Source organism: Cryptomeria japonica, chromosome 9 (genome assembly GCF_030272615.1).
Source record: "Cryptomeria japonica chromosome 9, Sugi_1.0, whole genome shotgun sequence".
NCBI classification, from domain to species: Eukaryota; Viridiplantae; Streptophyta; class Pinopsida; order Cupressales; family Cupressaceae; genus Cryptomeria; species Cryptomeria japonica.
In genome coordinates, this window is record NC_081413.1 from 615789893 (window position 1) to 615816393 (window position 26501).

At 41.2% G+C, this 26501-nt stretch overlaps 1 protein-coding gene across 1 annotated transcript; it reads right to left on the reverse strand.

Annotated features, from left to right (window-relative positions):
* Positions 1–7599: 7599 nt before the first annotated feature.
* Positions 7600–10056, reverse strand: LOC131858554 (uncharacterized). The gene is made up of 3 exons (XM_059211834.1): positions 8392–10056; positions 8221–8286; positions 7600–8127 (listed from the first exon to the last, which is right to left on the reverse strand). Exons 1-3 carry the CDS (start codon positions 10054–10056, stop codon positions 7600–7602), a joined length of 2259 nt encoding a protein of 752 aa, XP_059067817.1.
* Between the last annotated feature and the right edge of the window lie 16445 nt (positions 10057–26501).

Here is a 26501-nt window from a genome sequence, read left to right on the forward strand (position 1 = left end):
TTTATCTTTTGATTCAAAAGGAGACATCTCCTCATAGAGGGGATTGTTGAAAACAACCATGTTACTAGATTTAGTGGAAGAGTTGATAGGAATGTACCCTTGAGAGGACTCATTCAACTTATCTTCCTCATCGCAACGAAATGGCATAGTAACAAGGTTTATGAGTTTTTGGTAAAATGAAGGTTTGGTATCTTTAGGGTTCAAAAACTCATCTAAAGCTTCATCTAATTCATCTTGGCTATACTCATAATAATCATCATAAGCATGAACATTTTGCAAATAAAAGTCTGACATTCTGAAATAAAAGCTGCATAAAATTTAAACATACAATGTAAAGAAACACACTCTATTTTTTTCCTTTTTTTTTTTTTTAATGAAAATGAAATGAAAACACACTAAATCTAGATCTAGATCTAACAAATGCAATGCAAGAAGAAGCAATGATAGGTTCACGTCGGGTTCACCAAAATGTGTGGGGGAAAAAGCAAGACTAGGTTATCATGCCCTAATCCTACCTCTTATCACACATTACGGAATACGAAAGATCCTAGAGGTATCGCACAATTGGCTACTTATTTTTGTGAAAGAGAGAGCCATGGGCTACCTATTAGGGTTTCAATTCCTTTGTTGTAATTGAAAGGTAAGATTATGCAAGTCCAATTCCTAACCCTAAAATGTAAGTATGAACTAACAACAAGATTGCAGAATTGAATTTAGACAATGGAAAGCTGTAAACAGAAGGATAAAACAAGAATGCAAATGCGTACCCGGAGTCAAAATCGGACTGAAAATGTTCAGGACGGGGGTGTGGGCGCCACTGTCCTGATTCTGCACCTAAAACTGCACCGGAAACTGTTGTTTTGCACTCTGGAACACTGTCGGAAACTGTCAAAAGTGTTGTCTGTCCGGAGGACCAGGGCGCCCAGCGCCTCTGTCCCAGGGACCAGGACACCCAGCGCCCTTGTCCTGGCAGGACCAGGGCACCCAGCGCTCCTGTCCCAGTCTTTTGCTCTGCAATTTGATGCAAAGTGTTGTCTCGACCTGTTCTCTCCGGATCTGTATCCTGCGGCGTCGTCCGAGTCCCAAAACCTGCACTTATATCTGAAAAAGGGGTGTATGGGCGGCTATATAGGGTTTTGCCTTAGTCAAACCCCCACTTCGGTGATTTCCACCTCCATGAATAGCCAAGTTGTTTTGTAAAATATATTGTGTGTGCAGACCTAGTGTGTGTGCAAGGTCCTAAAATGCAAGAAAGCAAACGAGAGCAACCTAGAAAGTAAGCCCTAATTGCTTGTAAATGATAACGTAAATGCTCTAAATCAAGATGCAAAGTGATCTAAAGCATGAATGAATGATATATTGAAGCTTATGCAAAGACATGAAAACAACATGAAATCATACCCAACCCTCAAGGGAGAGGTACAAGCCAATCTTCAGTCGGTAATCTCCTATTGTTCTTCAATGTCTTCCAAGCCCTAAATGGATGAATGGAATTGATAAATGCTTGATAGAAGGATGTTGTAAGATGTTGAAGTCTTCAAAGATCTGCTCTTTCACTGCATATGAGGTTCCTGGAAACAAAAATCCGATCCTTTCAAATGAAGAAAGAGAGCTCTTATGTATGAAACCCTAGGTCGCAATTTCGTCTTTTGGCCGACCTAAAGATCGAATATCCCGCCAATTTCTTGGGGTTAAGCTTTATTTTATGATTGGATCGCGCTCCTAAAATTTTGGGAAAAATGTCCGGGACCGTGTGCACTCCGGGCGCCACGGTCCCGACAACTTTTCACCAAATTTTCAGGGCCGTCAGATATGATGATTTTAGAGAGAATCCCGAAGTTACAAGTGATTTCGAGATGTTTTGACCCCCGAAATCAAGCCCCCAAGCTCAGAATAGGGCCTAATTAGGGTTTTTGATTAAGTGATGTATTGGAGGAATAAAATGAAAGGGGCACACTTTAATGAAAGGGCCCGACTTTATGATGTGGAAAATGATGAAATAGAACCTTTAGACCTAATTAATTTGATTAATTAAGTGCTAAAGGGGAAATGTAATGCAAAATGCAACTGCGCCAAGGCGGGTGCTAAACTAGGTGTTAAATTGTACCGCTTTAGCAAGTGGGTACAATTTATGACGTTACACAACCAAACCTATTTCCTTCTTTCTATTGTAGGGAATTGTCTCGAGAGCTGTGAGCAAGGAATCAGGTAGTGTAGATGACAACAATCAGACTCATATTTTTATCATATAACTTATGCTATTATGATTATGCTCCATTTTTACCGTAATGATTATCAAACTTATATTTATGATATGACACATTTTTACCAGAATGACATCTAATGATACCTTAAGGTCATGTGCATGATTATTATCTAGTATTCATGTCTTTCTTTTGGCCCTGATTGGGGTCAAAATTAGGGGCATAATTCTTTCAGATATACATGCTTTCATGATTATCTCATTATTTTATCATTTATTTGTCACATGATGCTATGATTCTTATTCTTCTCATGGCGACTTATTTACTTTTCTCCTCTCCCCAAATTCCTTACATCCTTTGTATAAACCAATGTGAGGGGGAGATATTAGCATTATTTCATGCCTGTGACTATAGTCTCTCTATGGATTCCCTACACCATAATTTAATATTCAAAGAATGGTTATAGTGGTCCACTAAGGGATCTTAAAATTCATCTCTTGTTGATTAAAATGATTGGCTTCATTCTACGTGTTCATGGATTTACATTACATGATCGTGACTTTTTGTCATCTTACCTTCACAACATCCCCTTATATATAATTTGTATGTTTATTTGAGATTGTTAACATTGTTAATAAAACATGTTAGTGGCTGAAATTCAAATTCTCTACACATACAACTTATTGAATTATGTTTAATTTTATAGGTTTTGAGATGGAGCACTCATTATAGAGACAATATATGGAATTTATATTCTTATTGTTATCCTTACATGTGTATTAAACATTTTACTTTCATCTTGACTAATTAATTTATTTTGGCATGCATCTTTGTGCTAAGCAAAATATAATGGTGAAATTGGATACCTACATTTTTCCCTGGTAGTTTTGGACTCACTTTGACTATGTTAGCCTTTACATAATTGTAAAGCGGAAAAATCGAACCCTAGTCGTTCTCCCCTCCCCAACTCCAAGGAGTGAGAAGGGAGAGTCACTAGGGTTGATGGTTTTCACTTAGGAGAGACTTTACATTCAAAAGAGGGGTTGAAACCCACAAGATCCAATCCCACGCAATGCTCAGATACATTCCAGGTATTGGACTTAGAATGCACGAAGTTGAGCGACTTCGAGAAGCTATTTCTTTTCACCAAAGGTCTGCAACCTTGGGCGAAGGACGAGCTGAGGCGACAGAAAGTTCAGACTTTGGCCGAAGCGATCACCGTTGCAGATGGGCTGCTCGATTATAAGGGCGATGCAGCTAAGGGCTTTGGTGGAGCCTGAGGGGACTACAGAAAGAACTTCCGCCGAAAGGATAGGAAGGGAGGTGGAGCCCCTTCAGAGCAGAACAGTGAGCACAAAAACAAGAAGGCTAAGAAGCCGAATGGAGAAGGCAACTCGAGGAAGAAAGATCACGCCCAGCCCGAGAAGAAGAAGGAACGGGATCCGGGTTGCTTCATCTGTGGAAAAGATGATCACTGGGCACGGAGCTGTCCAGACCGAAGTAGGATCAATGCCTTGCTGTTTGAGGAGAAGAAGTTGCCCGCAATGAGCACCTTACAACTCGTCAACGCAGTGAAGCATCCTATCGAAGTGGCCGATAAGCATGAGCTATGTTTTGTGGAGACTTTCCTGGGTGGAAAGAAGGTGTTGGCTATGGTGGACTCAGGCGCAACACACAATTACATCTCTGCAAGCCGAGCGAAGAAGCTTGGACTCAAGATCGAGCCAACTTCTAATCAGTTCAAGGCAGTGACCGCACCCGGGCAGCAGGTGAGCGGCGAGATCCATAAGGAAGTCATCCGAGTTGGATCGTGGTAGGGTGCGCTCAACTTAATTGCTATTGGGATGAATGAGTTCGACCTCATACTTGGGCAAGAGTTCTTGAGGTCGGCATCAGAGGCAGTAGTGCCACACTTGGGCTGCATTCTGATATTGGATCCGAACAGACCGAGTTTGATTCCGACGATGAAAAGCATGGAGCAGGATCTCCTTCTGAATGCACTAAGTGCTAAACAGGTCGGCAGAGGAAGGCGGGAAGAGTTGTTCTTGGCCACACTGATCGGAGATTGGGATGAAGGGGAGTCTTCAGGACCCTCCAACACCTCGGCGATCCAGGAAGTGTTGTCTGAATTTGCGGATGTAATGCCAGACAGTCTCCCAGCAGTTTTGCCACCCCGGAGGCACGTTGATCATCGGATCGAGCTTGAGGCCGGAGCAAGACCACCTGCGAAGGCTCCCTACCGCCTCTCTGGACCAGAGATGGGGGAGTTGAAGAAGCAGTTGACAAAACTCATGGAGGCGGGTTACTTGCATCCGTCCAGGTCTCCTTATGCTGCCCCAGTATTGTTCCAGCGCAAGAAGGATGGAAGTCTTCGGATGTGCGTGGACTATCGGGCTTTGAACAAGCTCAAAATCAAAAACAAGTATCCGTTACCCCTCATAGCGGATAGCTTTGACCGACTGGTCGATGCAAGAGTGTTCAGTAAGTTGGATCTGAGGCAGGGTTACTACCAGATCAGGATCGCGCCAGGTGATTAAGAAAAGACCGCGATTACGACGAGGTATGGTAGTTATGAATTTTTGGTTATGCCCTTCGGTCTCACTAACGCTCCTGCCACCTTTAGCACTTTGATGAACGATGTGTTTCGCTCATTGTTGGACAAGTGCGTTGTTGTGTATTTGGATGACATTCTGGTGTACAATCGAGACTCGGAGGAACACAAGAGACACCTTCAGGAGGTGTTCGCTTTGTTAAGAGAGCATCAGATGTTCGCAAAGAAGGAGAAGTGCGCCTTTGCATAGGAAGAAGTGTCGTTTCTGGGTCATATTCTTGGTCATGGCCAGATCCGACCAGACTCGGAGAAGCTTGAGGCGATCCGAGACTGGGAGCCACTCCGCAATGTGCACGAGGTAAGACAATTTCTTGGGTTAGCTAACTACTACCGAAAATTTGTAGCAGGCTACTCCCGAATTGCGAGCCCTTTGACGGACCTGTTGAAGAAGGACCGCGGATGGAAATGGGGCGACAAGCAGCAGTCAGCATTCCAGATGCTAAAAGAGGTGCTGATAGAAAGATCAGTCCTTAATGCACCATGCCTGGGTGAGCCTACATCGAAAGATGACTTACTCGGTCTGCTTGAGTATGAAAGCCTAAGAGGCAGGCGGAACAAAGCAGAGTAGTTGAAGGAATCGTTAAGGGACGACTTCCTTGCCAGTACCCAGACTACCAGCCTTTTGTTCAGATGGCTGAGAGGAGGCTCAGCCCGACTCTATGTCGATTTCAAAATCTTGATGGGTTCTGTTGAACTACTGGACATCTTTTCGGAGGTGGACATCTTGGATAGATGGGAGAACCGCGGGGCCATATCTTTGAGAGACTTATTAGTTCTTGGCTCTGGAGATGGGCTTCGACCAGAGGACTGTCCCTGCGCCTCTGAGCTTGTGGCGAGCTGTTCGGAAGCTCTCCAATGGTGGGTTTGGATGGAACAGCTCGGAGCCGTAGCAGATCCCTTGAGCGCCAAACTGACTCAATTGGCGGAACTTTTGTCACATAAGTTCGTACTGTCACGGGCTTTGGGAGCTAAGCCTGTGCGACATCGATAAGTCCCGTCCCGACTTGGAATAAGTCTGCGGACTGAGGCCTTCGGCCTACGCCTTGTCCCTTCTCTAGATTACGCTAAAGCGGAAATGCGCAATACAAAGCAGATCGGACTCCTCCCAAAAATGAATGCATAAGAATACAGAATGCGGACCATAAAGATAGAATGCACAAGAGATCTAAAGGTGGGGCGAGGTGCCCAAATCCTTCATTATGAATCCAATATTACAATGTCGGATAGAACTCAGTATTGAGAAATACTGGTCGCCCCCGAATGAGTGTCTGGCCAGCCAACCTGACTCAGAACAATATACAAAGAGCCCCTTGGCTCAGATCGGGATCGGCTAGCTCAAGAGGAGAACCAGTTTGCTCCTCGAGCCTGCCAGATCGTCGAAGTACCAAATCGCTCAAGACTCCAATGCGTGCCTTCGCACAGAAATCCTTCGCTGCAATCTTGCATCCAGAACTGTGTCACCGAAAGCTCGCATGTTTGACTGCCTACTGCCTGATGATGAAATGAGCTTCGTGCTCAGCTCATATAGGCAAGGGTTCAGACCCAAACAAAAGAGTCCTTACCCAGATAGGACCAGTCCCAAATGAAATCCGCCAATGAGAATTCGGTGCCCAAATAGGTCTAGACTTAAGTGGTTAAATCCGCGCCAAAAGAATTCATCGGCCAAATTCATGTCGGTCCCGCCAATGAATAAATTCATGTTGGTCGCGCAAAAAGGCTAACTCCATGTCGGCCGCGCGAAAGGGTAAAACTCCGATGCAAGGTGGAACCCCACTAAGGATAGGTCCGACCCCAAAATATGTGCAAGTAAATCTGCCCAATGCAGGTCCGTTACATCCTCCCCCACTAAACTAGTGGCGGCACCCTCGACGCCAGCGCCCCTGCACAAAGCACTGGGAGGAAAAATTCCAGAAAGCTACTCCTGTCTAGGAGAGCTCCTCTTGGAGAGGAACTCCATGATGATCTCCTCGTCGCGCCAAAGTGCCTCACTGCGCACCCATGAAGCCGAGTCACGTTCCTGACCTTCGAAAACTACCAAGAACTCTCGGATGCCATTTCTACCTCCTCCCCGAGTTCTCATTGCAAGAACTTGGCTGACTCTGCGGTCCGGGTTGTCCAATACATTCGTCGGGCCTCTGGGTGGTGCGATCTTAACTGATTTTCGGTGTCTACACCAAGGACTTCGCCTGGTAGGCGAAGCAATCTGTCCCAAAATGGTTCAAACGGCCTTGTCTCATGTTCCTCCCAGGTCCAATGATCCACGGCTTGTGAACAACTCGCCATGATTTCCAAGGTCTTCCTTGTACTCTCTTCGTTGGACAAATCTGAGCTGCCTCCAATAGACATCAGGTCTCCATACCGGATCAAACCCTGTTGATCCCAAGTTGTAAAAATGTCATCCTCGCGAAGAGCTTCATTGAACCCAATGAAGTCTGGGAAAGCCCCGACGTGCAATTGCACCGGCCCCTCTTCCTATCTCCTGAAGGTGAGGGGAACTGCGGTGAATTCTTCTGTCGGTGTCTGATTTACTAAGGTGGTATCGCCCTGCGATCCTCCTCCTTCTGCCATGACATCCTGGGTAGGTAGGGATTCATCTTCGCTGTCATTCACGCACTGGTTTATCATGCGCAAGGTGCCCAACCTCATCCTGGCACCTTCCTCGGGAACGTCCTGGGCCACGACTTCCCTAGCTGCAATAATCTTAATATCATCCAAGCAGGCCATCCTCTGTGGTTCCGCTTCTACCGGTTCGCAAACGGACTTATGTGACAAAAGTTCCGCCAACTAAGTTAGTTTGGCACTCAAGGGATCTGCTACGGCTCCGGGGTGTTCCATCCAAACCCACCGTTGGAGAGCTTCCGAACAGCTCGCCACAAGCTCAGAGGCGTGGGGACAGTCCTCTGGTCGAAGCCCATCTCCAGAGCCAAGAACTAATAAGTCTCTCAAAGATATGGCCCTGCGGTTCTCCCATCTATCCAAGATGTCCACCTCCGAAAAGATGTCTGGTAGTTCAACAGAACCCATCAAGATTTCGAAATCGACATAGAGTCGGGCTGAGCCTCCTCTCAGCCGTCTGAACAAAAGGCTGGTAGTCTGGGTACTGGCAAGGAAGTCGTCCCTTAACGATTCCTTCAACTGCTCTGCTTTGTTCCGCCTGCCTCTTAAGCTTTCATACTCAAGCAGACCGAGTAAGTCATCTTTCGATGTAGGCTCACCCAGGCATGGTGCATTAAGGACTGATCTTTCTATCAGCACCTCTTTTAGCATCTGGATTGTTGACTGCTGCTTGTCGCCCCATTTCCATCCGCGGTCCTTCTTCAACAGGTCCGTCAAAGGGCTCGCAATTCAGGAGTAGCCTGCTACAAATTTTCGGTAGTAGTTAGCTAACCCAAGAAATTGTCTTACCTCGTGCACATTGCGGAGTGGCTCCCAGTCTTGGATCGCCTCAAGCTTCTCCGAGTCTGGTCGGATCTGGCCATGACCAAGAATATGACCCAGAAACGGCACTTCTTCCTATGCAAAGGCGCACTTCTCCTTCTTTGCGAACAGCTGATGCTCTCTCAACAAAGCGAACACCTCCTGAAGGTGTCTCTTGTGTTCCTTCGAGTCTCGACTGTACACCAGAATGTCATCCAAATATACAACAACACACTTGTCCAATAATGAGTGAAACACATCGTTCATCAAAGTGCTAAAGGTGGCAGAAGCGTTAGTGAGACCGAAGGGCATAACCAAAAATTCATAACTACCATACCTCGTCGTAATCGCGGTCTTTTCTTCATCACCTGGCGCGATCCTGATCTGGTAGTAACCCTGCCTCAGATCCAACTTATTGAACACTCTTGCATCAACCAGTCGGTCAAAGCTATCCGCTATGAGGGGTAACGGATACTTGTTTTTGATTGTGAGCTTGTTCAAAGCCCGATGGTCCACGCACATCCGAAGACTTCCATCCTTCTTGCGTTGGAACAATACTGGGGTAGCATAAGGAGACCTGGACGGACGCAAGTAACCCGCATCCACAAGTTCTATCAACTGCTTCTTCAACTCCCCCATCTCTGGTCCAGAGAGGCGGTAGGGATCCTTCGCAGGTGGTCTTGCTCCGGCCTCAAGCTCGATCCGATGATCAACGTGCCTCCGGGGTGGCAAAACTGCTGGGAGACTGTCTGGCATTACATCCGCAAATTCGGACAACACTTCCTGGATCGCCGAGGTGTTGGAGGGTCCCGAAGACTCCCCTTCATCCCAATCTCCGATCAGTGCGGCCAAGAACAGCTCTTCCTGCCTTCCTCTGCCGACCTGTTTAGCACTTAGTGCATTCAGAAGGAGATCCTGCTCCATGCTTTTCATCGTCGGAATCAAACTCGGTCTGTTCGGATCCAATATCAGAATGCAGCCCAAGTGTGGCACTACTGTCGCTGATGTCGACCTCAAGAACTCTTGCCCAAGTATGAGGTCGAACTCATTCATCCCAATAGAAATTAAGTCGAGCGCACCCTGCCACAATCCAACTCGGATGACTTCCTTATGGATCTCGCCGCTCACCTGCTGCGCGGGTGCGGTCACTGCCTTGAACTGATTAGAAGTCAGCTTGATCTTGAGTCCAAGCTTCTTCGCTCGGCTTGCAGAGATGTAATTATGTGTTGCGCCTGAGTCCACCATAGCCAACACTTTCTTTCCACCCAGGAAAGTCTCCACAAAACATAGCTCATGCTTATCGGCCACTTTGGTAGGATGCTTCACTGCGTTGACGAGTTGTAAGGTGCTCATTGCGGGCAACTTCTTCTCCTCAAACAACAAGGCATTGATCCTACTTCGGTCTAGACAGCTCCGTGCCAAGTGATCATCTTTTCCACAGATGAAGCAACCCGGATCCCGTTCCTTCTTCTTCTCGGGCTGGGCGTGATCTTTCTTCCTCGAGTTGCCTTCTCCATTCGGCTTCTTAGCCTTCTTGTTTTTGTGCTCACTGTTCTGCTCTGAAGGGGCTCCACCTCCCTTCCTATCCTTTCGGCGGAAGTTCTTTCTGTAGTCCCCTCGGGCTCCACCAAAGCCCTTAGTTGCATCGCCCTTATAATCGAGCAGCCCATCTGCAACGGTGATCGCTTCGGCCAAAGTCTGAACTTTCTGTCGCCTCAGCTCATCCTTCGCCCAAGGTTGCAAACCTTTGGTGAAAAGAAACAGCTTCTCAAAGTCCCTCAACTTCGTGCATTCTAAGTCCAATACCTGGAAGGGACAAGGCATAGGCCGAAGGCCTCAGTCCGCAGACTTATTCCGAGTCGGGACGGGACTTATCGGTGTCGTACAGGCTTAGCTCCCAAAGCCCGTGACAGCTGGTATCAAAGCAGATTCATCGATGACTCTGATACTTGTCTTTTTGGTAAAGTCAGTATTAGAGGAGCGATCTGATGAACGATTTTGGTGACTTTTTGATATACGACTTTGGTGAGACGTTTAAGAGTGTGACTCGATGATAGTTTGGGTGCCTGACTTGGGAAAGTTGATTTCGATGAACTGGCATGGTGAAGCGAAAGCGAGTTGCATGATGGTCGCGTATGATCTGGGATTCCTTTGACCCTTGGTGATGCAAAGGTTGGGGAAGTCTTTTAATGCAGCGTTCTGATCTATGGCTAGAGTCGAGCTACTTTTCTTAAGTGGAAGTTGGAAAACTTTAAGGGTGGTTCCTTAGGCATCCATAACTCGAGATTGAAGGGCGGTATGAAGCTCATTCAGTGCTCAAACGGACCTGGGTGTTGGAACCGCTAAAAAGGGAGTGTCCTTGTTGGGTGATATTTGGGTAGTATTTCTCATTGGTAGAGATGCTTAACCCTCTACTTGGTTGAGTTTAAAATAAGCATGCACTTGGTGCTCGAGCTTATCTTAACATGAGTTGAGTTGTTATCCAATGAAGGTATGTTTCCCTCATGTGTTGCAATCTCGGTGCACGAATTGGTTTTGTGCGTTGTGCTTGTTGTAGCCTAGTACATCAAGTCATGTGAAAAGAGCTTGTCATGTGGATTGAGTATGTGGAGGGTAAATGCGGGGCATTATTCCGGAGCTACTCTGCTATCTGGTGATGGCTAAACTAGGATGATTTATTTGATAATGTTAGGACTGAATTGAGTCTCGTGGATGGCTTGGTGGTACTCAAGATCCCGAGGCGTTGCAAAATGGGTATTTTAATGGGGTATTAGACAGGGCCTTACGATTTGGTTTTGCAAGAGCAGGGTTAGGCTCTTCCACTTCATTGAGTAAGGTGGTGTCTGATTAAGTGGATTGGTAATCTACGTCCCCAGGATCGCCTTGATTGCACAATTGGTCTTAGCAAGAGCTCGAAGGAAGATAGCTTCACGAGTTGGACTTAGTGAAGGGTCTGGACCCGAGCTGATCCGAATTGACTTGGATGGAATCCTAAGTCGAGTGTTCATTTATGGACCGGATTCAGATGGTGTCATTTCTTTGTGATTCGAGTTGAAGTGAAGTGGACATTGCAAGTATTTTGTAACTTGGAAGTTCGGTGTTGCAAGCGTCGAGGACGTCGCTTATTTTAAGTGGGGGAGGGTGTAACGACCTTTGAGATCGGACCCGAACTAGAATGGATTCTAGAGTGTGTCTACCCCTGGCACGTCTCTATGTCTTCCGATCCTTAAGTGCACAATGGCTTGAGGATGCATTGCTTGAGAATAATGTTGGTTACGAAAGACTTGTAAAGTATTCATGGATATGTCGGATGTAAGACTTGATATCGTGTTGGATAGAATGCTATGCGTGGGTTCTCGCATAAGTCATTCGAGAATAGTTGGGCTGCGGGATGTCTTGGGGGCATTCCCAGTGTGGTGTAGGGTTGTGTCCGGGACACGATCCGAGGTGTAACAATTCGGGTTGTGGGATGTCATAGGGCCATTCCCAATGTGGTGTAGGGTTGTGTCCGGGACACGATCCGAGGTGTAACAATTCGGGCTGTGGGATGTCATAGGGCCATTCCCAGTGTGGTGTAGGGTTGTGTCTGGGACATGATCTGAGGTGTAATCACTGTGTCTAGGAATGGGAGGTCTGGGACCTTGCCAGGATAGACATGGAAGTATTTGCGAGCTGGTGGCACAGCGAGCTGATCTTAGAACTACGTGTGACTTTGAGCCACCTTGTTTGTGGGTACGTAGGAGGTTTTCATGAGGACGGCTCGTGTAGGCCACAAGTCCGACCCTGAATGCAGGGACATCTCTTGAGGGCGACCCATAGGTTGGGGAGTTCTCTAGCTTAGTTCTTGAGACGACTTTCTGGATGAGAAGTCCTAGAGCTAAGTCCATTGGAGTGTCGCGTTGCATTCGTTGACGTCGCCTAGACTTATATTCCGCATAAGTCTTGTTCCAAGCGACATTGGTGAAGGCGTAGTCCGTATTAGATTTACTCGCAAGCTATTTGCAGTGTCTAAAGGCAGTGCCGCACGGGTGAAAACTCTAACCCCGTGACAGGCTAAATGTAGCGTCGTAAATTGTACGCACTTGCTAGGGTGGTACAATTTCACACCTAGTTTAGCACCCGCCTTGGTGCATTTTACATTTTGCATTGCATTTCTCCTTTAGCACTTAATTAATCAAATTAATTAGGTCTAAGATCCTATTTTTATAAATCTTGATGATGATATAAATGTTATTCATAATGAAAATTTTACTCCTATTCATTCTGATAGTGAATATGAATATGTTGATGTTGGTAACCATTTATCTAACGAATTTTCTAAAGCACTTATCCTAGCTCCTAGACAAGAACACCGTGGCTTGGGATATGAACATAGCCCTTGTTTGGATCTTGTGATAGCTCCATCTGATGTGTTGGATGTTCCTCCTCTAGCGTGTTTCCTACCTTCCCGAAATATTGATCAGCAAGATCGGGGGGTAGATGATGTGCTAGACTAGTTTCATTAGCATAGCAGATTCTCTCCTCCTCTCTTGATCTCTTTTGTTACCTCTTCTGTGTGTTATTCTCATTCTTCTATTTGTTGTCCTTAGTGTTGTCTACTTGAGGACGATGCAAAACATTGAGATCTCTTTTGGTCTCTCTCATTTTGACTCAAAAGACACATGTGTTCCCTTCTTCTAGGTGACCTTCCTTGATTGGGGAATGAAGAACAATTATGCATACATACATATGATATACATGAATTATCATACAACATACTGACCCCGAGGAAAGCGAAGTCACCTCGTGCTTTGTGTTTTGTGTCTATTATCCTTGGGCTTATCTCACACTTGGGGGCTAAATCCTTGTGATAATGTGCTCCTTTCTCATTTCTTATATGTATCACTACCTTAAAGAGATAGGGATATGGGATGATGGCACCCGACGTGCACACGGTCCTCTGAAAAATCCGCAAAACGAAGGGGGATCTATTCGTCTCTGCACAAGGATTCCAGATCTTCAATTACAGCCACGTACCTGCAACCTACACACAGAAAAGAGAGGATGATTGGGGGGTTAGGGATGAGGGGTTTGCCTTTAGGTCAAACCCCGGTTTTGGAATTAACCAAGAAATGAGAATGTTGTAAATGTAAATGTTTGTAATGTAAACAAGTACTGATACCTTGTTGTAAGAATGTTTGTATTCTTACATGCGAAGGTGTAATGTATGTAGTATGTTGTATGTTGTATGTGATCTCCTCTTCAATGGTTGAATCCTTGTCTTGAATGCAACACTTAGCCTTGAATGGAGACTTAGAATGCTCAATTGCTTGAAGGAATGCTTGAATGTTTGAATGTTTGAATATTGCTTCCGCGTCTTGTACACATCTGTCCTCCTCTCTTTCTAGGAGAGGAAAAGTAGTTTATATACTTGTCAATTAGGGCTGATAGACTAATTTTCCCGACCTTAGGCCGACCAGGAAACATTATTTTCCAAATTGCAAACTTAAAGACCCGATGCCCGAAAGAGACCGGGCCCAAAATAGGGCCAGGGACCAGGGCGCTGGGTGCCATGGTCCTGGGGGACCAGGGCGCTGGACGCCCTAGTCCTGAAGGACCAGGGCGCTGGGCGCCATGGTCCCACCTCCCGGGACAGCAGGGTGCAAGGAGGATCAGGCCAGGGTGCAGAAAAATGCAGTTTTTGGTGTCATGAACAAGTTTCGGGGTCTCCATTCAGGTTCAACGTTGCGCCGCCATCGTGAAGACCCAAATGCAGTCGAAATTGCAAGTGTCACAATTTTAGGACGCTACATTTAGCCCCCACTTTAGCGGGAGTATAAGCGTACGCTCATACTTCCGGTAAAGTACAAGGAAACAACATTGAAAAACTTTCACCATGTCAAGGAGGCAAGATACACCAAGCCCCCAGTGGACTAAGGATCTTACGACTTCAATTGACAAAGTAAAAGGGAAGATCACGAGGCAGAACCATGACTGTCAGTAGTAAGGTTCCCTCACTATGAGTCATGCAAGAAAGATATCAAAAATTTTCAAGGCAAAGCTAAATTTGTCAAGAAATTTTCAAGTATCTTGAAAAGATATGAACGGGATGTATGCCCCCCTACGTTAAAGTGATCGCACATGCCTCACCGGGGGTGATTGCTTTAAGGTAGTGATACATATAAGAAATGAGAAAGGAGCACATTATCACAAGGATTTAGCCCCCAAGTGTGAGATAAGCCCAAGGATAATAGACACAAAACACAAAGCACAAGGTGACTTCGCTTTCCTTGGGGTCAGTATATTGTATGATAATTCATGTATATCATATGTATATATGCATAATTGTTCTTCATTCCCCAATCAAGGAAGGTCACCTAGAAGAAGGGAACACATGTGTCTTTTGAGTCAACATGAGAGAGACCAAAAGAGATCTCAATGTTTTGCATCGTCCTCAAGTAGACAACACTAAGGACAACATATAGAAGAATGAGAATAACACATAGAAGAAGTAACAAAAGAGAGGAGGAGAGAGTCTGCTATGCTAATGAACTAGTCTAGCACGTCATCTACCCCCCCGATCTTGCTGATCAATATTTCGGGAAGGTAGGAAACACGCTAGAGGAGGAACATCCAACACAGCAAATGGAGCTATCACAAGATCCAAACAAGGGCTATGTTCATACCCCAAGCCACGGTGTTCTTGTCTAGGAGCTAGGATAAGCGCTTTAGAAAATTCGTTAGATAAATGGTTATCAACATCAACATATTCATATTCACTATCAGAATGAACAGGAGTAACATTTTCATCATGAATAACATTTTCATCTATGTCATCATCAAGATTTATAAAAATAGGATCTTTAACTCACACAGGATCAAGACCATCATGCATCTTATGTTTAGGAGATTTCGGCTCAATCGTCGGCTGAGGAGAAAATGGAATAATACTGGCTGAAGGTGTTTTTGGGGATTGCAAAGTTTGAGAAGCAGCTGCCTGAGCTCTAAGACGACGCTTTCGTCGGCGTTCACGTGCAGAACGATTTCGTCTAGTCTTAGTAGGAAGTTGCGAAGATTGAGGAGGAGGAATGTTCTCATCCTTATCACTTGGGTGTTTAGGTTGTGGTCTCTTAGGTTGAATAATAGGAGAAGAGGAAGGTCTCTTCTCTCCATAAGAGGAAGGAGGAGGAACTGCTCCATATAAGGGAGGAATATTTGGTTTAGGAAGGAGACCAAGTCCATCATGATGAGGAGGGATAGGTCTACTTTTAGGAAGTTTATTAGATATAGGCATAGTCACATCCATAGGGATGGGTTGGGAATCTTCTTGAGGAAAGACATTAGTTTTATCTTTCAAAGGAAGAACTTCCTTCTCAAGAACGATAGGAATGTCAAGTTTGGGCGTTCTAGGTTCACTTAGAGATAGGATCATATCTTTCTTCCACTTTTGATAAGATTTAAAAAGATGATCACTTCGCGGAGGAAGAGATTGGAATTGTTTAGGCCAAAAGTAATCAATAGGAACGCTAGAAGTTCTTTCAACTAGTTTAAAGAGACTATGATTGACAGTAACAACTTCACCATTATGGGGAAATTTCAAACACTTGTGAATAGGAGAAGCAATAGCTTTCATGGAAGATAGCCAAGGATAGCCTAGCTTCACACGAAATTGTTCGGATGATGGAATAATAGCAAAGTCCACATCAAGGGATTTGTTATGGACCTCAATAGGTAATGTAATAGAACCAATTGCAGGAGAAGAAAATGCATCAAATAATTTCACAACCACATTTGTTTCGTCATAGATCACTTGATTCAATTGCAAAGTAAAAAGAAATTCTTCAGTAATGATATTAACCATACAAGAAGGATCAATAAGCACTCCACGACAAGGTGTATTCTTGACTTTTGCAACTATATATAAAGGACCATCAGGTACCCTGATAGTTTCACTAGAATCAAAGGTGATGGAAGGTTCTTTAGGGATTTTCTGCTGCTCTACGAAGTTAATCACATTCAGAGTCATGGACACAAGATCATCAGGTGAGACAGAGGAATCAGTAGTATCAATCGCATTAGAGGTATGAGAAGGCAATGGATCGGTAAAAATCTTAAGATTTTGGTTAGGAGGAGCTACAAATGTGTTGCCTTTATCATTCACACCAGAAACAGAGATAGTATTATTATCAATCAAATCTTGAATTTTACCCTTTAAAGCAAAACATTTTTCAGTATCATGCCCAGGATGACGATGAAATTGACAAAAAGATTTGTTATCAAAATAGGGTGAGTTAATCTTTGCAAGATCTATTTGCCTTATAGGAGGAAGAGTAAGCACATTTTGTTCCAATAACTTATTCATAATACTATGCAATGATTCATTCAAAGGAGTGAACTTTCTTTCTTTCTTGAAAAACTTAGAAATAAGAGGCACACCTGATGCCGCATTCACATTGTTGTTGATGATGTTTTCATTGAATTTAATGGACTCTTTGTTCGGCTTAAACTTCCCAAATGGTTGTTAACTACTATCACCCTTATCACTCAGAGCCATAGGATTTGCTTGTTCCATTTGACTCACAGTCAGTTGATAATTGTGAAGAGTTGCGCACAACTGGTGGAAAGAAGTAAACTCAGAAAACAGGAGTTTTTCTCTAATATCTTTTTGTAAATTAGAAATAAAGATTCTTTGAATATCATTGTCAGGCACTGGAAAAGAAATTTGAGCATACAAATGCTTATATCTACCAATGAAATCAGTCACTTTTTCTTTAACACCTTGTTTACAATGCATTAAATCAATCAAAGTAACTTTAGGACTTATATTGTTTTGAAATTGTCGAATAAAAGCATTTGCAAGTTGTTCGAAAGAAGAAATAGAATAAGAAGGCAACGACCAATACCATTGTAGGGCTTTATCTCTTAATGTTCTAGTAAACAATTTTGCAAGCAACCTTTGGTCATAAGCAAAATCGGTACATATTGTTTGAAAGGTCTTAACATGTGTTAGAGGATCACCCTTACCATTATAAAGCTCCAAATGCGGAATTTCAACATGTTTAGGGGGGATAGCTCGAACAATGTCAAGAGAAAGTGGGCTCGCAACATCAAATGTGGGCACACTAAACTTAGATTGATTCATAGAGGCAATTTGTTGCTGTAAAGAAGAGACAGTTTGTGCAAGGTTGTTAATGGTTGCTTCAGTCGAAGAGTTCATATTAGACGTGTTAGATTGTGATGGAGGTGTTATGTTATTGAAAGAAGGTAGATAGTAAGGTGGTGGGACACTATGATAGTTAGTCATAGGAGATGATTGGAAAGGAGGAACACTACAAGGAGGAATGGAAGGGTTAAATAAATTGCCCCCTTGCGTCATGTTCATTTATGGAGATGAAATAGGGACACTCATTAAAGGAATGAATGAAGAAGTTGGATTGAATGAAGGAAGAGGGTTGATTGAAGAAGAGAGATTGCCCCCATGACCGGTGATCATAGGAGGAACGTCTTGTATTGAAGTAGTCATTATGTTTGATGTGAAAGTAGGTATACTAGCAATAGGAGTCGTCAAAGGAATAGAATGATTAACTTGAGTAGGAGGTTGTGTATAACCTAAGGTTTCGACACAACTTTTCATAGGCATCAAATTCGAATCCACAATGTGTGCAATACCACACAAAATATCAATTCCATTCTTATCACTTTGAACCATACGTTTTAGACCCTCAATTAATGAAAGAGCTTGACTATCAGGGTATTCTTGAGACATCCATTGTCGAAAATCATCAAATTGATTATCCAATTTTGAAAGTTGTTCTACAGAAACCTCATGGAGAGCTTCTTCATCATTAAGAGGATTAGAGGAATTACCCATGTCCTCGCTAAAAAGGCCATTCAAATTAGGTTCCATCTCCTTGGTAATTACACCTTGGAAAGACTTAATTCTAAGGCTTCGTCTAACGGGAATAGTGTAAGTAGGGCTTATTGTTGTAAAACTCATGCACTAGAGAGGGAGAAGATTTTGAATTTAGAGGTAGCAAATTTCAATAAAATCAGCCAATCTCCTGGATTTAAGCTGTTAAATGCAATCAGGACAATCTCCCAAAATTTCGGAAAAAATGTCCGGGACCGTGGCGAACGGAGTGCACACGGTCCTCGCAACTTTTTTCGAAATTTACAGGGATGAAAGTTATGATGATTTTAAAGCTAATCTGAAAAAATTGAGTGATTTTAAGATCTGTAGATAGGCCAAATTAAAGTTGCAATCTCAAAATTGAACCCTACCAAGATTGTTGAAAAATGTAAATTTTGAATTTTGGAAAAAGAGAGGGAAACTGAAATTTTGAATTTTATGATTTTAGAGGGAATACTAAAAGCAATGCAAGTGTTGAAATTTAAAAAGTTGACTCGATTTCATGCAAAATTCGAATTTGAAAGTGGAAATCAAAGTTGTTGCAATTAAACACTTAATTTCAAAAGTCACAAACTGCAAAAATTTGAATAAAGTACTGAAATTTCGAATGAATGCTAACACATTTTTCAGATTTAGGACTGTAAGAAACGCAATTTTGATATGAATTTCAATTTCAACAATTTTTGAATGATTAGAAGCCTTAATCCAAGCAATCCCTAGACCAACTTTGACTGTAATTTTGAAAGTGTTAAAATTGATAAAATCAGCCAAAATTCTGGATTTTAGCAGAAAAATACAGTAAGATCTAGCTCCCGAAATTTCGGAAAAAATGTCGGGGACGATGGCGCTCGGGGTGCACACGGTCCTCGCAAATTTTTTCCAAATTTTCAGGGATGAAAGATATTGTGATTTTATTGCGGAATACAAAGTTACAGCCGATTTGGAAGTGTTTTGATCAGTGAAATTATCAGTCAAAGGTTGAATCAAGAAGGTTTTAAAAATTAGGGTTTTGACATTTAACCACTTAATTTTCAGAATTAAAGCACAAATATGAATTGACAATTTGCAATAGAAGGGTAGATCTGAAACAAGCATTAACAATTAAACATTTCACAAGTTTAATTACATAAAAGAAAATTTTAGGGTTTTTATGCAATCAACCTCTAAAATTTGCAAAAGATCAAACATGGAAATATAATTAGGAAAGCAAAATTTTCAGATCTAACCATGAATAATTAGAATGAGGATGTTCACGTCAGGTTCACCAAAATGTAAAGCGGAAAAATCGAACCCAAGTCGTTCTCCCCTCCCCAACTCCAAGGAGTGAGAAGGGAGAGTCACTAGGGTTGATGGTTTTCACTTAGGAGAGACTTTACATTCAAAAGAGGGGTTGAAACCCACAAGATCCAATCCCACACAATGCAAGATTGGATTCTATACGAGTTTCAAGGGTTAAGACATCAAGGATACCCTCTTTTGTAAAGAATGTAGATAGAAATTTTGAACTAGGAATGCATGTAAAGTAGGAAAGATTCACTTATAAACAGAGATAGGGATATGGGATGAAGCTGCGGACCTGGAATTAGCAGTAAAATGTCGAGACGGTGCTGTTCTACAAATTTGAGCGAAAGTTGATGGGACGATGGCGCTCGGCGTGCACACGGTCCTCCGAAAAATCCGCAAAATGAAGGGGGATCTGTTTGTCTCTGCACAAGGATTCCAGATCTTCAATTACAGCCGCGTACCTGCAACCTACACACAGAAAAGAGAGGACGATTGGGAGGTTAGGGATGAGGGGTTTGCCTTTAGGTCAAACCCCGGTTTTGGAATTAACCAAGAAATGAGAATGTTGTAAATGTAAATGTTTGTAATGTAAACAAGTACTGATACCTTGTTGTAAGAATGTTTGTATTCTTACATGCGAAGGTGTAATTTATGTAGTATGTAGTATGTTGTATGTGATCTCCTCTTCAATGGTTGAATCCTTGTCTTGAATGCAACACTTAGCCTTGAATGGAGACTTAGAATGCTCAATTGCTTGAAGGAATGCTTGAATGCTTGAATGTTTGAATGTTTGAATGTTTGAATATTGCTTCTGCGTCTTGTACACATCTGTCCTCCTCTCTTTCTAGGAGAGGAAAAGTAGTTTATATACTTGTCAATTAGGGCTGATAGACTAATTTTCCCGACCTTAGGCCGACCAGGAAACATTATTTTCCAAATTGCAAACTTAAAGACCCGATGCCCGAAAGAGACCAGGCCCAAAATAGGGCCAGGGACCAGGGTGTTGGGCGCCATGGTCCTGGGGGACCAGGGTGCTGGGCGCCATGGTCCCACCTCCCGGGACAGCAGGGTGCAAGGAGGATCAGGCCAGGGTGCAGAAAAATGCAGTTTTTGGTGTCATGAACAAGTTTCGGGGTCTCCATTCAGGTTCAACATTGCGCCGCCATCGTGAAGACCCAAATGCAGTCGAAATTGCAAGTGTCGCAATTTTAGGACGCTACAATAATGATTATTATTCAAGTGACATGTTTCTATATAAAAATGTTGGTATACTCTTTGTACCCAAGTTTATTTTTCTATCACACATCCATGGAAACTGGATTCAACCATTAGTTTAGCAATTTATCTACCCAGGTTAATTTTACATTGCAAAATCAAATTGCAACTTTTAAATTCACAACTTAAATTTGGCCCATGATATGGACCCTTCAACCTAGCTTTCCTGTGTTGAATTGAAGCCCAAACATATTCAAATTATACTATAAGATATTGAGTAAAAGGACAAACATTAATTTATTTTGAAGCATCACATAGATTTATTGAGCTTTGTTGCACATAATATTGTCACAAGAACACACCTTTAACAATACATTAGCATTTATAATAGCCATAAATAAATTAATTGCAAGTTTACTTACTATCTTCAATTTTATGAAAAAAATTGTTAAATTAGTCCATCTATGGGTTTAACTAAGGAGAACACAACCCTCAGCTTATCAAAGGTATTCATTATTGGTGCAACTTTTTATTTTCCGTGGTTAGATATTATGCATTTTCTTACATGTTTGGTTTAGGTTGCTTAGTTGTAGTGAGAGTGTCATAATAAGGGTAGGTGGAATCTTTCATGAGTGTAACTCCCATCTATTTGATTATTCAGAGTTACTTTTCTCATTGGTTGGCCTTAGCTCCCCTCTTTCTCATAGAAGTGTCCACTCCTCCATCTTATTATTCATTCATAGTTTTTGATCTCTCATGCTTCTATTTTGTTTCTTGAGTATTTATAATTTTTCTTATATTGCTATACACTAGGTTTTAATTAATGTTAACTTATTCCTAAATCTAATGATGTATCAAGTCTTGTTGTACCAATCTTTGCTTTCTAGTTTTTAGAGCTTCAAAATACTAATATAATTAGATGTGTATATTTTCTTAAAAAATAGCACACTCTTCTCTTGCATCCGTGGATGATTTAGAGAGTGAAAAAAATTGATAAGATAAAATAAAGTCTTTGGGGGTTTATATTTACTTTTTGAATTACAGGTGTTTCTAATTTTTTGGTAATTTTAGTAGCATTTATTGATGTTTCATTATGTTTAAGAGACTTGAGAAAGTTGATTATGGATTTTTTTGCCAAAATTATTGTTCGGGAAGACAACTTGTAATAAAGGGATTGAATGTAGTCTTGGGTGAACTACTAGTTTTTTGGGTACTATTTCTTAATATGGACCCTCCCATTACATTTAAAAGATATGAAAATCTTCATATTCACGCGAGATTGTCAAAATTGGAGACAAGAGCTTCTAGCTGCATTTTTTGTTTCTATTCATATAGCCCTACGTAGGTATATGGACTAATTTTTAATATTAAATAAATAAATATGAGCAAAATAGTCCACTTAGCTACCCGTGACACCATAACTAGGCTAATTTGGCCTTAAAACTAGCCATGGGAAAGGATCTCATCTTAACTTGCCTATACAACACATATGTTGGTTGTATCATGCCTCAACTTAGTGCCACCTAATTATTGTCTTGCCAACATGTCACTATCACAAGCCTATAACTATTGTCCTATCACCTCTATGTCACTAAGAGGATACTCTATTAGCTTATCACCCTACAACCACCATAGGGTCATTTGCACTCAACCCAATCATCATTGGCACTAGTGGTGCTACCCTCCTACAACCCACCTATCATTAATGCACCATTGGGGACAAGAAATTCCCCCTATTGAACTTTTTAATCCAAGAGTGCAAATTTATAAAGCTTACTACTAGCCATACTGGGGTATTATTTGACACTTTTTTAAAAATGGAAAAATATTACCTTCTTCATAATGGTGTGATTGGTTTTTATTTAACTCCATTTCATAGAAACTAAGTTTTCTCACAGGATTTGCTACACAATTTTCATTTTGATACCTTTAGATGGTCATGCTTTTGCACATAGACCCCTTTTGGGTCCATTTTTTTAGAAGGTAAGTATTTTCAACATACATTGCACTAGCACTATTTACTTCTCATTTATATTTGAATTGCAGTTTTAGAATTTTGGATTTTTTTGGGCTTGTAATGCTCTCTAAACTTAATGTTTATTTCATAACACACGAATCATAATGTGCTAAATATCTTAATTGTTGGGAATCATTTTAGAAATTAGTTGCATGGGAGTGGCGTGTGTTCTTTTATTCTCTTCTAAATTCTCACAATTTTTGTATTGTATAACGCAAATGTTAATTCATCTGTTAACACCTGTACAACTATTATGAAACAATTTAAACTGATAATATGATTTAGGAGTGAGTGATTATTTAGAATAACTATGGGCAATGTTGGTGCTCAAAATTGTAAAATCCTAAATCCCTAGCGATAGGTTATTTTTTAGTGCTAAAGATGTCAAAATCAAGGAAGATAATCCTCAACTTATGACTAGGCAGGGATGACAATTATCCAATTTATTTAGGTAGGTAATGTCTTCTTTAGATTTAGGCTCTACTAAGCCAAAGGGGGTACCCCCCAAGGTGTTGTATTAGAGATAAATATAGGGAACACGAAGCAACCCTAAAACAAATAACCCCCATTACACAAAGCACCATTTTTTGTCTATCACTAAATTATGCTTATATGGTAATTTGAAAATACATGGTTTTACACCTTCACAAAGCATATCAACAACCATATAAATAGTTTATACATGTTAATTTGATTTTCCCTAGTGATATTGCACACATCTATACATGGAGGTACAAATATCAAAATCAACATAATATAAAATGAAGTTTGATTTTTGTTATTTTAAATGTGATGGTGAGTTGGGAAGTTGAATACAAAGTAGGTAGGTTCCTTTTTACAATGAGGTAAAAAGAGTCAAGTTTTATGATCCAAAGTGAAATATTGATTAAAACCCATTATATGATACCTCGTCAAAGATAACAACAAGGACTATACTTCTCAATTCTACTCATAAGATAGACTCCATGCATGCAAATAATGTTGGAAATTAACACTCAAGTGGTTGGTTTCAATATGTTGTCATTGATGGCAAAATGGCAACATATTACGGCTTCATATTTTGGTTTAGTTGTGTACTGACAGACACTTCACCAACACCGACAGGTTGGTAGGATTTCTTTGGGCACATGGTTCACATTCAGGTTATCGGTATTGGAGGCCAACATCATTGGGGAGATCCGACATCGACAATTGTTTTTGATATTCATGTTTTTATGTTATTGAGCCGACATGTATATTCATATAGTAAATATCTTTGTAAGCCAACATAAGGCATGATGAACTGTGAAGGGTATATAGGTCAGTTGATTAGATCATGTTGTGAGATATGCAAGAATATGGAATATGTAGGATGTAAGGTTATGGGATGTAATGTGATGCGAAACATATGAGAGAGATAATGTATGTGAGGACATTCATGTAAGGGATATTCCGGTAAGGGTTTAGGGTTTTAGGCCGGAACAAACAGAGCTTAACCAAAACTTTATTCAGGCATAGAAGATGTTATCTTTGCAGTTCAATCATTTCTTCGGATTGTAGTCTAGATTTGTATGTAGTCAGTGAGGCTCCTTTTGTGATTAAGCAGTGTGCTCTAGGATGTAAGCCTTCCTGCAAGTACATGCCCCTATATTTTGTAATATCTCTTCATATGGCCAGTGGATTGATATTGTGGGTCACAAATCCCACCGTGGTTTTTCCTCTTTGAGGCTTTCCATGTATAATTCTATGTGTTATGGTATTCATTTATGTGATTGGCTTATTGGTTGATTTACTTCTTTCAATTCTATATGTACCAATATACCGGTTGTTGAATTCATGTTTTAATAAGGTTAAAATTGATCATTCTGGTAGAACATTGATTCACCCCCCCCCCCTCAGTGTTCTTGGATTCCAACAAATAATAAGGTAAATTAAAATATTTAACATTAAATTAAACATAACCTAGCTATCCATAAATAAACTTATACACTTATTGTATTGTTTTGATAAGATAACCTACCAAATATTTATATAGAATTATTGAAAAAATAGTCAAAATTATAATTCAAAAATTAACAAAAGTGACCAAGAAGATCAATAATATCATCATAGATATATATAATATTTCATGGAAATTGAAAATATGCCAATTTTTCACAATAAAGTGTTCCTCCAGGATTACAATGTGGTATCATACAAAATCCAAAAAAATACAATGCAAAAATCCCCTAAAGCAATTACTAAAAGGAATCCCTCATGGTCTATAGCCCTTTCTCTTTTGTTTTATCTCTTCAATATTTTTTCCACTATCCTCTTATTAATTGAAAACCTCCATGCACATGTCTTCCAACATCAAAAACTAATCTTTGGGGAAGAACTAGGATCATATGCAATTGTATAGGTTGTCCATGTTTGTTTGTATCATCTCCACATGGCCATACACTTGAAACCACACCCTTAACATCAACAACCACATGCCTTCGTACACCAATCATGTATTTAGAGGTTCACAAGTACCAAAATCGTTTGAAAGTATTCCCCTATCTATTCATGTCCATTTTGAGATCATTAATGGTGTCTTGGATCATGTAGGGAGGTGGGTGGAGTTTTTTTATTTGAATAGTGGAGTTTCAAAAATTTACATGCCAAAGGAGGGAGAAGGTAAAAAACATTCCTGTAGACACCTAAAATCAATTAAATTAATATTTAATTAATTATTTCTTCTCGCATAATTATGTTAGCTTGTTATTCTTCTTAAAATTAATTATATTATATTTAATTAATTTTGTCTTGCCAACAGTATAATTAATTTATTAATTAATTATACAATCCCCCATTCTTCTAAAATTTGATTTAAATTATGATCTTAGCCAAATTCCCCAAAATTTTTGCTAATCTCAATTAGTTCATTAATTTACAATCAATTAGCTAATATCTTGATTCCTACAAATCTTCCTATTAATACCCTCATCAAGCTAATTAAGCTAGGCCTAATTTTCATTAACCATTTTCCACAATTTAAAGTTCCTCCACATCTCCTAAGTCCACACGTGACTCCCCCTCTTAAATGCACTTGCATGCACAAGTCATTTCCATCTTCACCTCACCTTTTACCTTTGGGTTCTCACACATGTGTGAGAATGTTCTTCCCCGTAAAAGCCTCCCTACACTTTCCTCTTTCATCCACATATCATCCTCCTATATCCTATGCCTCTTACACTTTGCCAAAAGTGTTCCCACTTGTCATCCTAATGTTCTTCCCAAGATGTTCTCACACATGTGTAGGCACACCTTGCCCTCTTCCCCATGACAAGTGCTCTTCCCAAGACTCTTCATCTTGCGACACATGTCACAAGGGTACGAACCCAAGCCACCTCATCTTCTCTCACTCAATCCTATCCCTTCATCAACTCTCAATCTGAACCTTCCATTTCAAATTCAAAAAACTATAAATTGGAGTCTCCTCCCTTCACAAATCATCCACTTCATTTTTGTATTTTCATGCTACTTGTTTGATCACCATATCCACTCCATTTTTCATCCTTATCATGCCCATATGATCATCAAATCCATCCCCCATAACACCATTATGCCAAATTTCCTCCACAATTCCATTATCATTTGAACATCTATCATACCTCACATATTTTCAAGCCTTTATTGTTGTGTTATTGGAGAGCATCCACATACAATCCAACATGAGAAAATCAAATGGACATGGGTACATCCATTTTAAGCTCAATCCATGAAGCTTGAAGGTATATGTTTTTATTGTTTTGCCTTTAGTTTAAGTGCTTTTCATGTTTAGTTTGCATATTACTTTTCATAGCTTTCAATTCCAAAGTATTGAAATGGTATGAACTAGGATGAGAAAGTTCAAAATGT